The 14,418-nt window shown below is 25.4% G+C and overlaps 1 protein-coding gene across 1 annotated transcript; it reads left to right on the top strand.

Moving 5' to 3' along the window:
* The first annotated feature begins 7,674 nt into the window (after positions 1-7,674).
* On the top strand, positions 7,675-14,133 carry LOC114125149 (cytochrome P450 4C1-like). The gene is made up of 13 exons (XM_050198664.1): positions 7,675-7,771; positions 9,249-9,475; positions 9,546-9,655; positions 9,874-9,964; positions 10,479-10,667; positions 10,765-10,834; positions 10,897-11,023; positions 12,440-12,515; positions 12,588-12,694; positions 12,762-12,830; positions 13,122-13,290; positions 13,355-13,540; positions 13,682-14,133. The coding sequence occupies exons 1-13, from the start codon at positions 7,743-7,745 to the stop codon at positions 13,864-13,866; spliced, it is 1,635 nt and encodes a 544-aa protein (XP_050054621.1). The 5' UTR covers positions 7,675-7,742; the 3' UTR covers positions 13,867-14,133.
* Positions 14,134-14,418: the final 285 nt, after the last annotated feature.

Here is a 14,418-nt window from a genome sequence, read left to right as displayed (position 1 = left end):
ACTTGAAATGATAAAAAAAGAGCTACATTTTGTCGGAAAATATTTTTTGGGAACCGTATTTCGTCGGAAAAATAATTCGTCTAAATACGTGCAGAAAAAGAACATGGTTCTATACAACATTAGGTGGTGCAGACAAAAAAAAAAAAAAAAAAAAAAAAAACCTGTTTCAAATAATATAAGTACCAACGCTAAAATATTATACTAATTTACCTTATTTTTCATTAGCTACATTTCTATTTTTGTATTTAAAACTTTTTTTCTGCAATACTTAATGCTTAATACTTTATACATAAATAGTAGATGATATTGTCGTCGATCTTTTTTACCACTGCTAGAATAAATAATAACAGTAAAAAAGATTAAAATCTGTATCAATTATCGAGTAGTTTTTTATGATTATTTAAACGTGTTAAAATTTATACTTGATATAATTAAGTTAACTTTTTAGATTTTATTTAAGTCTAAAACTACTTAAGTTTTGATTTTAGTTATTTCTACTTCAGAAATCATTTGTAGTTGAGCACATTCAGTGAAGGGTTTTTTTAGATATGTTTTTAGACAATATTCATCTAGCTTTTCATAAAATACGTTTCTTTCTTCCATTTGTATTTAAAATTGCTATATAAAACAGTGGTGTAGAGGCTGAGGGTGCTGCAGTCCTCCCCGAAATTTTAAGAAAATTGAAAAATGATTTTAATGGTCTATAAAAAATTCTAAAAACGTCTAAAATTGTATTTTACTGATTTTAAATTGTCATAGCTTTTTTTATTTATTATATATTAATAATACTTCAGCATCACATTATACAATTCCTATATTGTGTACTTTGTGTAATTATTATAAAACAAGATTGTCCATTTTATGAAATGGATTTCCAATGGACATTGTCCATATTATTATAATGTATTTTCGTCAAAATTCACGATATGGACAAATTTCACTATTCAGATATCCAGTTCATGAAATGAATGATTTCATTATGTGGATGCGACATATTAATATATTATAATATTATCATACTGATTACGGCGTTAGATTATTCGTGTGTATATGACAAGTCACTGCAGTGTTTCTTATCAAACGTATAGCGCGTATGAGTTATTGGTGTATAGTATTTTGGTATCGTAACGAAAAACGACAGGGTGGGCCTTCGGTGGTTAGACAATTCCGACACGTACAAAATAATAATAATGAAACTACGTAATAGAATGATAGTGAACCTTTCTATAGACCGAGTCAAAAAATAATAATAAATAATAAACTTAACGCGCGACAAGGTTGACACGTGCATCTGTTGGCGCGCGAGCTGTCTTATTATGTATAATAACAATATTGTCGTCTGCACGTGGGAGGAAACGCACGTCTTTGGAAAAGTAATAACGTAGGTATTAAAAAAATATCTCCGCTCCACCCTTGTATTCATTTTCTATACATCTATCGTATTAGGTATATAATATATTATATTCATTGATGAGAAATTATGAATTGTAAAACGTATTTGCAATAATTGCTACATTCGTAAGTACCTAATTTATAGGAAGGTGATATTTTCCAACGTGATACTAATTTTTTTGTTTTTAAAATCATATTTTTATTTGGTATAATTTTAATATTAAAATTAGATCAAATAAAAATAGTGTACTTAGTTGTACTTTCTTTTAGTGTACTTTGTGTTGGGTAATACTTAATTGTTGTCAAAAACAAATATCTATTTTTTTGGCTTTCATTATTTTTTTCAAATGACAATTTTATTATAAAATTACATTATATTATTAAGTTACTACTGCTTTTTTAGTTACTTTAAGATAGTTTTTGTTTTAAATAATATTTTAGTTTACAAACTATAATACTATTATTATAATAGGATACTGTGTAATGTTCAAAGCATTTAAAATATAATAGTCAGAATAAAAATAAAAAATAAAAATTATTATCACACAAAATATTTTAATGATTTATAAAAATAAAGCATACCTAATAAATATTTTTGAATTTAAGATTTTATAAAACTCTTTTTCCGGTAGCATAAAGAATTTAACGAAAGTAATTATCAGGATGAAAAATAATAAATAATTTTGTTTGTAATTTGTAGTCATACATGCAGCATGATAGTATGATGACGACCGACCTAATTAATATTTAATAAACCTATAGATGGGAATATATGTATAATTGTTAATATTTATAAAAAGTATCTGATCCTTTAATATAAACGGACACAAAAAACCTCAAACCATCATTTTTAAACCTAATACAAACACTCAAGTTAATAATAATAAATAACATACACAATATACGATTGTTTGTAATATGATGATAATAATAATACGAATTCAATAATATATATTATAACATTATTATACAATATATCGTAGTATGCGTTGTATATAGACATATTATTATATAGTATAAAGTATAAATGTAAAATGATATATAGAATGATGTAGAGATGCAGTGCAAAGCGAGCGTTAAGGTGTGAACCGGCTCCAAAAATAAAATATAATAATAATAAAAATACATTTTATATTATAAATTCGTATACGTACATACCTACCTATATTATACATTATGTATAGGTACGTGTATAGCCGACTGCGTGTTGGTATTCCGTGTCCAAGTATATGGTATTTTACACGTGGCAGGGCACACCACACTACCACCATCATTAATAAGGCAATTTTATTGTCCTGTCACACCGTGAGCGTACAATATAGTAATAGTATTCAATGCGAGCGCTATATTTGATGTTGTAATGTTCCTTTTTTTCTTTATTATTATTTTTTATATATCTGGATTCCAAAAACCCTCTGATAATAAATCGGTTTTACTGTGCACCGTTTGTGTTGGAAGTTATTTTACTCGAAAACATCATCTGACCCAGAGCGGGCCAGAGGCATAGGTACCTACATATATTATTATGTACGTAATAATATTATATATTATATTATTATAAACCTCTTGCGCGGTTGCGTTGTTGGCTTGGGGTGCCTATCGTTATTCGGTACAATAATATATGCTACGACAATACTTATAATTTATTATTCCAGGTCATGGTAAACTGTACAGAACTACTGTAAACTATTATATTTTGTACCTATTGTTTTGAAAATAAATATTTGATGATAAAATTGATATTTTTTAACCCTCCCGATACGTAAATTTTACTGGTAAAAAGTCACAATTGAAAAGATACCAAGTGAAAAATAATGAATGTATATAACAAATATAAAAGAAAATGTCTGTCTAATGGCTTAGTAAATATTAAAATCACCGTAGAGCATAATACCTATAATATATGCGATGATGTCAGCGATTTCCTGTAAACAGTATTGTAATTATTAAATTATTGCGACAATTAGCCATGAACTCTCACTGTAAATAATATAATAATATTACATTCAATTAACAGTATAAATAATTCCAACGAGTGAATTTAAATAAAATTAGCTGTTATTCTAATATGTTAATATATTATAACGTCAAAACGTATTTACAACAAATAATAATAAAGGCGTACCTATAGGGATTTTTATTTTTCATCTTTTAGGGTTTGAGTAATCGATAAACAAAGACCAGTTACGTTCAACAGATTAATTTTTGTAATGTTATTATTTAATAATTGGTACTATGGCGACGGATAAACGACCGACGTATAAAAACATCATCATTGGTTTCGTTTAATTAAATGCTTGTTTAGCTTCAAATCGGTTCTAGTCTTCTAGAATGCTTTATTGGTTACATACTAACATGCATGATTTTATGAATTTTGACAAAAATATGGAATTTAATACAAACAAAAACCTTGGTATGTTGTTTTCAAAAAAAGTTATTTATTAAACTAAATTATCATTATTTTTTTATTGAATCTATACATTTAATAGGAATCTATGCATATACGTAGCAAATTAAAAAAATTGTATGTGACTTGTTTTGCCAAATCGTTTTGTCGTTTAAAATGCGGCTAACACACTGCACAATTAAAGAATATAATTTTACTTAATAATTCAAACGGCTGTTGTATAACAGGTAACTATTGTGCCTTATATAGACGTAACTTAGGTAAACTCGAATTTTTATTTAATCTGCCATATGCGTGTTAAAATATATTGAATGTCACTAATAAGTGTATAACTACGATAATGTATACACGTTAAAATGTATATTAGTATACAAAAAACTTGTAGTTGATAATATTCTGCTTTTTTTTTTTTTTTTTTTTAAAAACGATATAATATTATATATATATATCATATATGACATTATTGTGTAATTGGAATACAAATGTTTCTGTGATATGTATACTTAGAAGTACACCCACAATACAAAATATGGAAATGTCTCTTCCAAATCTAAATATTTATGAGAGAATACGGGAATAAATAAAAAGAATAACGACATTACTTAATAGAATTATGTTAACATCGGTAACCACAGTTCCCTGTCTTTAATGGGACTTATTGTTGTTGAAAAAAATATTGAATGCTTATTAAGTGATTTTTATGTTTTAAAAAGTAGTAATATTTTCATTTTTTATTTCTCAATAATAGGGTTAAAACTAAAAATAAAAACAAATGAATACAAAATATCTCACCTTTCGCAGAATTTTAATAATTCATATTATGTATTTTTAGTGAAAAACATCTTTCATCAAACAAAACAAATAAATAAGTACTAATCATAATATTTAAAAATTTAAAAGTATAGGTTTAATATTTTACTGTATTTACATATACTGATGTTAATTCGATATTTACTAAATTAATTTAGTGAAAAATATTTACCTACTAATCTAAGGTAATATATATATACATATATTTTGAAAGTAATTTGAGAGTCTATAGTGATATTATAATATATCATTAGTATGCAAGTCGATTAAATCGTTTTTTTTAAATAACGTCTACGAACGAGGATGAAAAACTGAATAAATAAATAAAATAACATAGGGTCACACGAATGGGGCTAATAAGATAGATTATGGCACAGGCTATAGATTTTTACACCAAGTCCAGTTTAAGAACGCGTCAGACAATATTAACCTGTAGCCTGCAGATCGGACTATAGTATGATAGATAGACTGTGCATAAGCGTACTATTCGTTGAATATTTTTTAACGTGTGCGTGTTGTACAAAGCGTACCCAACGGTTCGGTCGGTTTGTGTGCGCAGTGCACATGAATAACGTGTTCAAAATAACAGTTCATAAAAAACGTATAGTTGTTATAATAACAACTCACTGCATGCAGTTGTTGTTGCTTAATCAGTGCACTTTTCTCTCTCTTTTTATCGATATAATCACGGCCAAGGGTCGTCAGCGGGTGTAACGACTTAATGATCACGCGTTAAAGGCGTTTAAGCCTATAATAATAATAATGATAATATTGTGTGTACGATATATAATAGTGTACTTATATAATATTATACCTAAACAATGTCTAGTGCTTAACTTGCAACTGCTGACAGCCACTGTTGGAGTAACTACACATATATTTATAAATAGTTCCAGCTTAACTTACATAAAATCATATTTTTTATCATCATACAATTTTATGGAATAATAATAACACATAATATCATGTGACAATATACGGTTATAATTGATATTTTTTCCTTATATTAGCCATATTATAACTATGATATATTTGCATATTATTTTGTTCTTATTACTGATTAAGAAATTTCATAATTTATAATTTTAATAAAAATACAAAATCACATGAATGTCTTAGACGTTTTTAAATTAGTTTATTAAAAATTTAACTTGTATTGTTTTTTATGCAGTTATGCTAAATATAGTAAGAAATTATATTTTTTATTATACAAATTGTTTTTAAAATTTACAATTTGAGAAAAATATCTTCACGTTGTACACAGTTTACCAAAAATAGTCCAAAGTATGAAAAAATAACAATGTGTTTATAGTAAAAAATTCCTGAAAATGAAAAATAAATTTAGTATAATGTGAATCAGGGAAACACTAAACTAATATTTAGTTAAAATAATATTGTATAGAATTACAGGAAAAACAAACTAGTTTCTTTCATGTCCATGCGTATTCAAATTTATTCTTGGATTTATACCTTATATTAATTTATCCAACGTTATGTGAATAAATTAATAATAATATGAAGAAGAAAAATTATTATTATAATAAACAACGCCCAAAAAAATGCACATAGACTACAATAATGGCTCTTAGACATTATAATACCATATATTTTTTACTCCTGACATTTTAGTAATTGATTAAATTAAAATTATATATAATTTAAGAGAAGTGTATGATGTATAAATGTTGTTGTTCTTAAAAATCTTTTTTTTTTTTTGAAACGTGTGATAACTGTATTATCATTTTATTCATGTCTAAATATTGATAAAATAGAATGTTCAAATAATTATCAACTTGATCAACTTGTCGATATTGTTCATATTGTTTCTCTTGATTGTTATATTTATAATATTAATTTCAATATATTAAAAATTTAAGTTTTTCAAAAGTTCTCAAGATAAATTTGTTTGTTTGATATGAGTATTTATGTAATCTTTAAAATTTGTGACAATATCGACCACGATGTGTTTCAATAATTTAAATATATCTATACATTACAGTCAGTACACACACTTAAAATAATTTACTTAAATCTTATTATTCTAAAAAAAAAATTATTTGTTATTTATAGTCGCAGATCGCAAAAAGTTTTTTGAGGCAAACTGCACATTTGCAGTCTAGAGCATAAATATAAATATATAGGTAATATAAAACTTTTCATATACAATTTGTTTCGAAAACATGTTTGGCATTAATCTATATATAAGTATATAATACATTTATACATAGATTAACTTAAAAAATATTATAATATAATTAAACAATGAAAATATAGACAATTGAATAATTATAAAATAATTATATATGAAAATTATTCAAAATGTTGTTTGAAAACATTGACGTGATTTTCTCTGGAGAGAAGCACTTGAAAATGTTTTTATAAAACGTCATAATTCGTAATGAATTTATGATGCTTACCGTACTATCAATAATTGCGATGCATCCAAATTGCACGCCAAAAAAATAAACAAAAATTAGAATGACCAAATTGCATACCATCTCTTTTAATAATGGTTTTAGTTATTTTGTTGTAATTTGAAAATAGTATAACTTGCAACTTTTAAAGTTTTAGCGTACATTTTTATTATTATTTTAAACCTACAATGCCATTTTTTAATTTAGTTTTTTTTTTTATCGAAAATAATGGTTTAAAGTTTAAACCTTAAGTTTAAATTGAATTATATTTAAACTATGTAATGATGTAAATTTGTATTTATTTATTTTATAATAATTTATACACAAAATATAACAATAGTAGCTTATTATACTAATAGAAAAAAATAACACGGAATAATATAAAATGTATTGAACCTAGTTAGATTAGATAATTTGAATAACAAATAATATTATAATTATTAAATTTTGAATTAATTTTGGTTTAAACAATGTCATATTTTATTGCTCATCAATTATTTGATTATTGTTTTATGCATATTACATAGCACCCATTGATCACTCTTAATTATATTTTATGTACCGACAATCGAATTGAAGTCTAGCATAATTATTTGAACCAAATGAATAATTAAAATGTTTATTTACTAATTTGGAGGTAATATCCTTGTAATATAGGTTGTAGGATATTTATACGTATTTTAATATTTTATACTTTAATTGTGTTTGAAACATTTACTATGCGAATTGCTTTATCCAATGGTACAAAGTGAGTACACGTTCTTATTTTTATTTTTTGAATCGGTTAAGATAATCTGAATTTCGATATTTTAGTATCTAGTTAAGAGCTGTTTGTGACATATTTTATTAGATAACAATTCTTCTCGTTAATCAATGTCTCATGTTAAATTAATATTATTTTTATTTTTATTTACTTCACTGAATTTAATAATACTTAAATTGTATTATTTATTGGTTTAATTTCTTAAGATATATTAAAAACAACCAAGAAAAAAATTACATAGCTGTAACTTGTAAGAATTAAAATACTTTAACTCTACAATTATTGATAAATAAGTATGAATAGTTTTATGAATAATTAAATTGTACAAAGCAGTCTTTAAGTACGATACCATGTAAAAAAAGCGAGCAACTTGAATTTAATTCTATAACGCATATTACATGATGGAAGTTATTTTTAAATTTGAATATAATATTAATTTATACCAATAGATAGTGATTACGAGTTAAGCTCTGTAATTATTATACTTTTAGTGTTTATCTTAAGCGGTCTTAAAAATTGAAAAGTAAAAATTTTTTAAATGTCTTGGTTATATATAGTTTAAATAATCTAATAGAGCTCATCAGTAAAATATTCTTATAACAAGTAATCATATTTTATGTATTTTATCAGTTGTTGATTTAAAGTTTTTTTTTATAATTATCAATAACTTTTCCAAATTTAATGATATCGATAAGGTAACACCATTAAAAAATATCACTGTTATTAATTTCACATATAAGGATTTATTAAAGGGTTCATGTTAATTATATATTCTATGTCACTTATCAAACCGTCTTATTGTAGAAAAATGTTATTGATTGTGGTTTTATTTCAATAAAATAATGATATTAAAAACAAAACTACTTATGTAACACTTACTTACTTCCTTTATGTAAAAAAATTATATTGATGTACTCTTAAAAGATTGTGAAACGAGAGAAAAACCATTTTTTTATTATATATATTTATGTAATAGTAGAAATTAAATCTAAAATAATTGTGTTTTCAAATATTATATTAGTCGATAACTTTTTTTCGTCATAATGATCGACGTATACGTGTGACGTCAATGGTCTTCACAGACTTGTACCGCCGTATTATTTAACACAATAGAAGCTCTTTATAAACACTTTTCTTGAAGTGTTAGCATGTAATAGTTTTTTTTAACATCTGATGTAATATTTACTGTTACAGGTAAAATGTAAAAAAATAATAAAATATTATTGATTTTATGTATTCCAAAATATGGAAATGAAAAAAAAAATAATTACACATAAGGATTCTTCTTTAAGCATTTGATGTAATTTTTAATAATTAAAATAATATTTATAGTAGAAATTTAAATAATTCTATTATAATTAAAACTGCTGGTATACCTTAAATTTGAAATATCATTTATAACTTATTTTGAAAATATAAGTATTAAAATTACTAATGAATTTTGTGGTTGCAAAATTTTTAGTATTGAAGTGTCTCATGATTTTCAATCAACTTCTAAACATTCATCGGGCTGGTTTAAAATGACAATTACCGAGTTGACTACTTACGCATTAGTTTCTTTTATTGTGGTGTTATGGTGTTATTTTAAATGGAAAAACAGACACTTCGAAAAAATAGCATCGAAACTGAAGGGACCGCCGTCATATCCAATTATTGGCTCAGCACTAGTGTCTATTGGGACACATCAACGTAACACTAACAATAACAATATTCAAAAATAATTAGTAATAAAATAAGGCTCATGTTCTGTTTTTTTCAGAGTTCTCGGATAACATAATTCAACTGTTCAACAGTTATGGTTGCGAACCGTGCAAAGTGTGGTTGGGACCATATTTTGGCGTAGTCATAAGCAAGCCAGAAGACTTACAAGTAATTATTTTAATAAAAAACCCCATAAAGCCTTATTTAAATGAATTACAGAGATAAATTTGTTTGATGAAAACATAAGTGGAATGAGGGTGTGGGAGTAAGAAAATGAAAATATATGTGATATTTTTTCACATATTATTCGATACATAATTTCTAGAGTGTCAAAACATGACGGATATTCAATAACTACCCAGAATTTAAATCCTAATTTTTTTCAGATAATATTAAACAGTTCCAAGGCCTTGGGTAAATCTAAGTTTTACAATTTTTTTAAGAATACCGTTGGTGAAGGCTTGATTTCAGCCCCAGGTCAGTGTAAAATAGTGTAATCATTGATAATTTACATACCATTTTTTTATATCTTCCATAATAATTTATTTGAAATTTTATTAATAAATTGCTCTAGAAATATAATCATAATTAAATTAAATCGCTGTCAAAAAATTTAATGAAGTGTGAAATAACAAATAAATAACAAATAACAAGTAAAATGGTTAAAATAACGTTATAAAAACATAGTTAATAAATATTAACCATCATTATATAATGTACTGTATGTTCTAAACAGATGTATTTTAATTTTATAAATCAATTATAACAATTATATAATGATTGCTCAGTATTTATAAATTAGTTTAAAAAGGTTAAAATTCAAGGTTTCTAGTAGATAATATTTTTTTTTTATAAATGCAATATACCAACAAAGAATCAAGAAAAACAGAAATATTTAAACTATTTATACATTATTATTAATTATTACTTATAATTTAACTCATAAAACAATCTATCTTATTCAATATAATAATTTTTAAAATGTTTATAGTTCATAAATGGCGAAAACATCGTCGTCTTATTGCTCCCGTTTTTAACGCTAATCTTTTCGATCAATTTTTTCCTGTTTTTAACGAGAAAAACCGATTTCTCATTGAAAATTTAAAGAAGGAATTAGGTAAAACACAACCATTTGATCTTTTGGACTATATATTGAAAATTAATCTGGATATAATTTGTCGTAAGTATTTAAAATATATTTAAAATATGTACAATAATCTTTATTGGTATTTACATTTTATTCACTATCTATTCATGTAATATTATATAATTCCTAGAAACCGCTATGGGTTACAATCTTGACACTCAATCAAATAAAGAGTCTGAATTTGTTGAAGCATTAATAAAGTAGTACAATTAAATGTATAAAATACAAAGAATATATTTTAATACATATTTATATTATTTAGAGTATCGAAATTAGATTCTTTGAGACTTTACAAACCATGGTTATATTCCGATATAATATTTTCGATTTATAGAAAAATTATGGGGCTACACAATGTCTACAAAACATTTCACAAACTTCCAAATCAGGTAATTTAATAATTTAGTATATTTTGGGTGATTTCTTTTATCATTGAACACTCATTAGTTTAAAATGAATGAATTTTTTAAAATTTTTAGGGTTCCGTACCGTAAAACGGGACCCTATTACTTTGGCTCCGCTGTCCTTCCGTCCGTCTGTCATCAAGCTGCATCTCATTAGCCGTGATAGTTAGACAAGTGACATTTTCACAGGTTATGTATTTTGATTACTGCTATAACAACAAATACTTTAAAAAAGTGATAGGCCCAATCCGGGGAGGTGCTCAAACAGAAATTTTGAGATTTACAATTGGAATTTTGGTTATTTTGGTTGCTATTAGTTACAATAATAGCAATAATTTTGGTTGCTTACAATAATAATAATAATTATAATTAGCACGAAAGAAAGTATTATTATTTGTTTCTATAGTAATCGATGAATCAACACGATGTATCACATTGCCAATAAATTTCTGTAAAATAACAGCAAAGATCAAAAAGTTAATTGAAAAAGTTTATTACCAAAAAATTATAGAAATGGTATAGAACTCTTCGTGTGTGAGTCCGACTCGCACTTGGCCAGTTTTTTAAATATATTTTTTCCTACTACAATATACATTTTTACTTTTATCACTCTTATGTTAAATAATAAAAAAAAAAAAACTATTAATTTTCGATTTACAAATGGCAACTTATATTAACAATTTCACAAACTGATAAATTAATTTTCACTTTAGTTTTTAACTTTTGTTGATCCGTTGTCATGTTATATAAACGCTGCTCAAAGTTAGGTGGTTTTTAATGGTTTTTAGGTGTAATACGTATAAACTAATTACCTTTTAGCACCGTCGGAACTACGATTTCTATTCGTACCCGTACACAGTGTGCGTGCGCTGTGCAGGCCTTAAATTATAATAAGTACAAATTTTAAAGTACTAAATACAATAATTATCAATCATGAATCCGACAATACAAAATTCATTACTATAATTGTAGCTAATGGTATTTGCAAATAAAAATCCTAGTCCCAACAGTGCTGTTTAGTAGTACCTATGTATTCTATAACACCTAAAAATCTTCTAAAACCACACAACTTTAAGCCGCTAACTCGTCAATGAATTAATAAAAACAAAAAAAATTCTAACAAGACAGTCTGTGAAAAAATAGCTTTATTAATTATGCCCTTATTAATATAACTTTGGCATTTGAAAATCAAAAGTTGATAGTATTTTTATTATTTAATATAAATGTGAAAAAAATAAGAATTTTATACAATTGAATAAAACATGAATCTAAAAATTTGAACAAAGTCTATACTTTTTGAAATAATGGGTGTTCACTGATGAAAAAAACACACTTTATGTAAATAAATATATTTTATTTTTAGAATTAACATATCTTAAAAATTATTTTTTACTATTTTAGGTGATCAGAGAAATGAAAGAAATATACGCACAAAGAAAAATGGGAAATAAAAATAACGCTATGGATGTCAACGATGGTGATAATGAATAATATGAAATAAAATGAAATTACACAGAATGTTTAATTATTTATTTTAATTATATTTTAGAAAAGCCTTTAAAAGTGTTTCTAGACACGTTATTTGATTTGAATGAAGGCGGTGAAAACTTTTCCGATGAAGAAATTAGAGATGAAGTTGTGACTATGATGATGAGTGTAAGTGTAACTAAAAATGGCAATGTGTGCAGACAATTTTTAAGTACCATTGATAAACTTATTACAGGGTAGTGAAACTAGTACTGTCACAGTATGTTTTTGTTTATTGATGTTAGCTATACATCCAGAAATTCAAGTGAGTGCTTGCGTATTATAATATTTAAAAAATTTAAATAGTACCTATGGTGTATTACTATTATATATTATATTAGTTTTTAAATAATTTACATTTAAATCATGGTAAATTATAGAATAGTATTTTTTGTGTGAGTTTCGGGAATATCGACAATGTCAATGTACCTATTATAAATTTCATGTTCGGAACGAAAATAATATTTTTGATTTTTTTATGAACTCTCAAGCTTTGATCATATTATCCAAATTAAAAATACACTATTGTACTGATTGTTACTTTTTAATATTATAGGACAAGGTTTACGATGAAATTTTTGAAGTATTAGGTAATGGTGACCAAACAATAACTATTGAAGATACTACCAAATTAGTTTATCTCGAGCAATGTATACGGGAAACTCTTCGATTATACCCTTTAGTACCGTTGTTTCTTAGACAACTTGATGATGATGTTAAAATTTGTAAGTGAATAATAAAATTTCTAAAATATAATAAATTGCACAATTTAATAAATTTTTAATTAAGTTTCCGATGATCTCATTCTGCCAAAAGGAACAATCTGTCTTATATCTCCACTGACCACTCACCATATGCCTGAGTTGTATCCAAATCCATGGTCGTATAATCCAGATAATTTTGACGCTGAAAATGTTAATAAACGCCATAAATATAGTTTTATAGCGTTCAGTGGTGGTCCGAGAGGTTGCATAGGTAATGTATAATATAATTGCTTATAACTTATAAGTTGAAAGATATATCTCATAAATGTCATATATTAACGAAAAAATAGTATATAGTTCCCATGTATGTTTGTACGTGTATTTAATTTATTTAAATTTATTTAAATGACAGGATCCAAATATGCTATGCTGTCAATGAAGGTTCTAATATCAACATTTTTACGAAACTACAGTATACACACAGATATGAAATTAACCGATATTAAATTACAAATAGATGTATTACTGAGAAGTTCTAATGGTTATCCTGTGACTATTCGACAGAGAGATAGAAGACCTACATATAAAAAAAAATAAGAATGTTGTAAGGAAAATGTACGATAGATAATATTATTATATTTTATCAATGAACAAAAACAAGATTAAGCTATAGTGGGTAGTTTGTATTGTTTGTAAATAGTCTTATAAAAGAAGTGTGTTAAATACAATTTTAAGTCTCTGTTCGCACTGTGAACGACACACGTCACACACTTTTTTATTTTACTTCGCTAAATTCGTTGTTTTTCTAGTTCGTTGCAACTGATTATGAATAATTTAATATATATATATATTGCTAATGTCTAATTTATTCTAAATTGTATAATTTAAATTTTTCCTGTAAGTTTTTTTTTCTTTTCCTTACAAAACGTAGTGTCTATTACGTATTTTGCTTGTTATCTTTAACTGCGTTTTTCTATCAATTGTCGCGTCACTCCTAAGAAACGCGTCGCGTTATCGCATTGTCGCACGTGTCACTCGATGTTCCGTGATCTTATACCATATTATAATAATGTTAATACCATTTTTACTTAATTGGTACATGATTAAAAATTATTGGTTTATTTTAAGAATCTATATAGGTAATATAAC

This window comes from Aphis gossypii, chromosome 1 (assembly GCF_020184175.1).
Source record: "Aphis gossypii isolate Hap1 chromosome 1, ASM2018417v2, whole genome shotgun sequence".
NCBI classification, from domain to species: Eukaryota; Metazoa; Arthropoda; class Insecta; order Hemiptera; family Aphididae; genus Aphis; species Aphis gossypii.
This window is presented reverse-complemented; position numbering and strand designations above follow the sequence as displayed.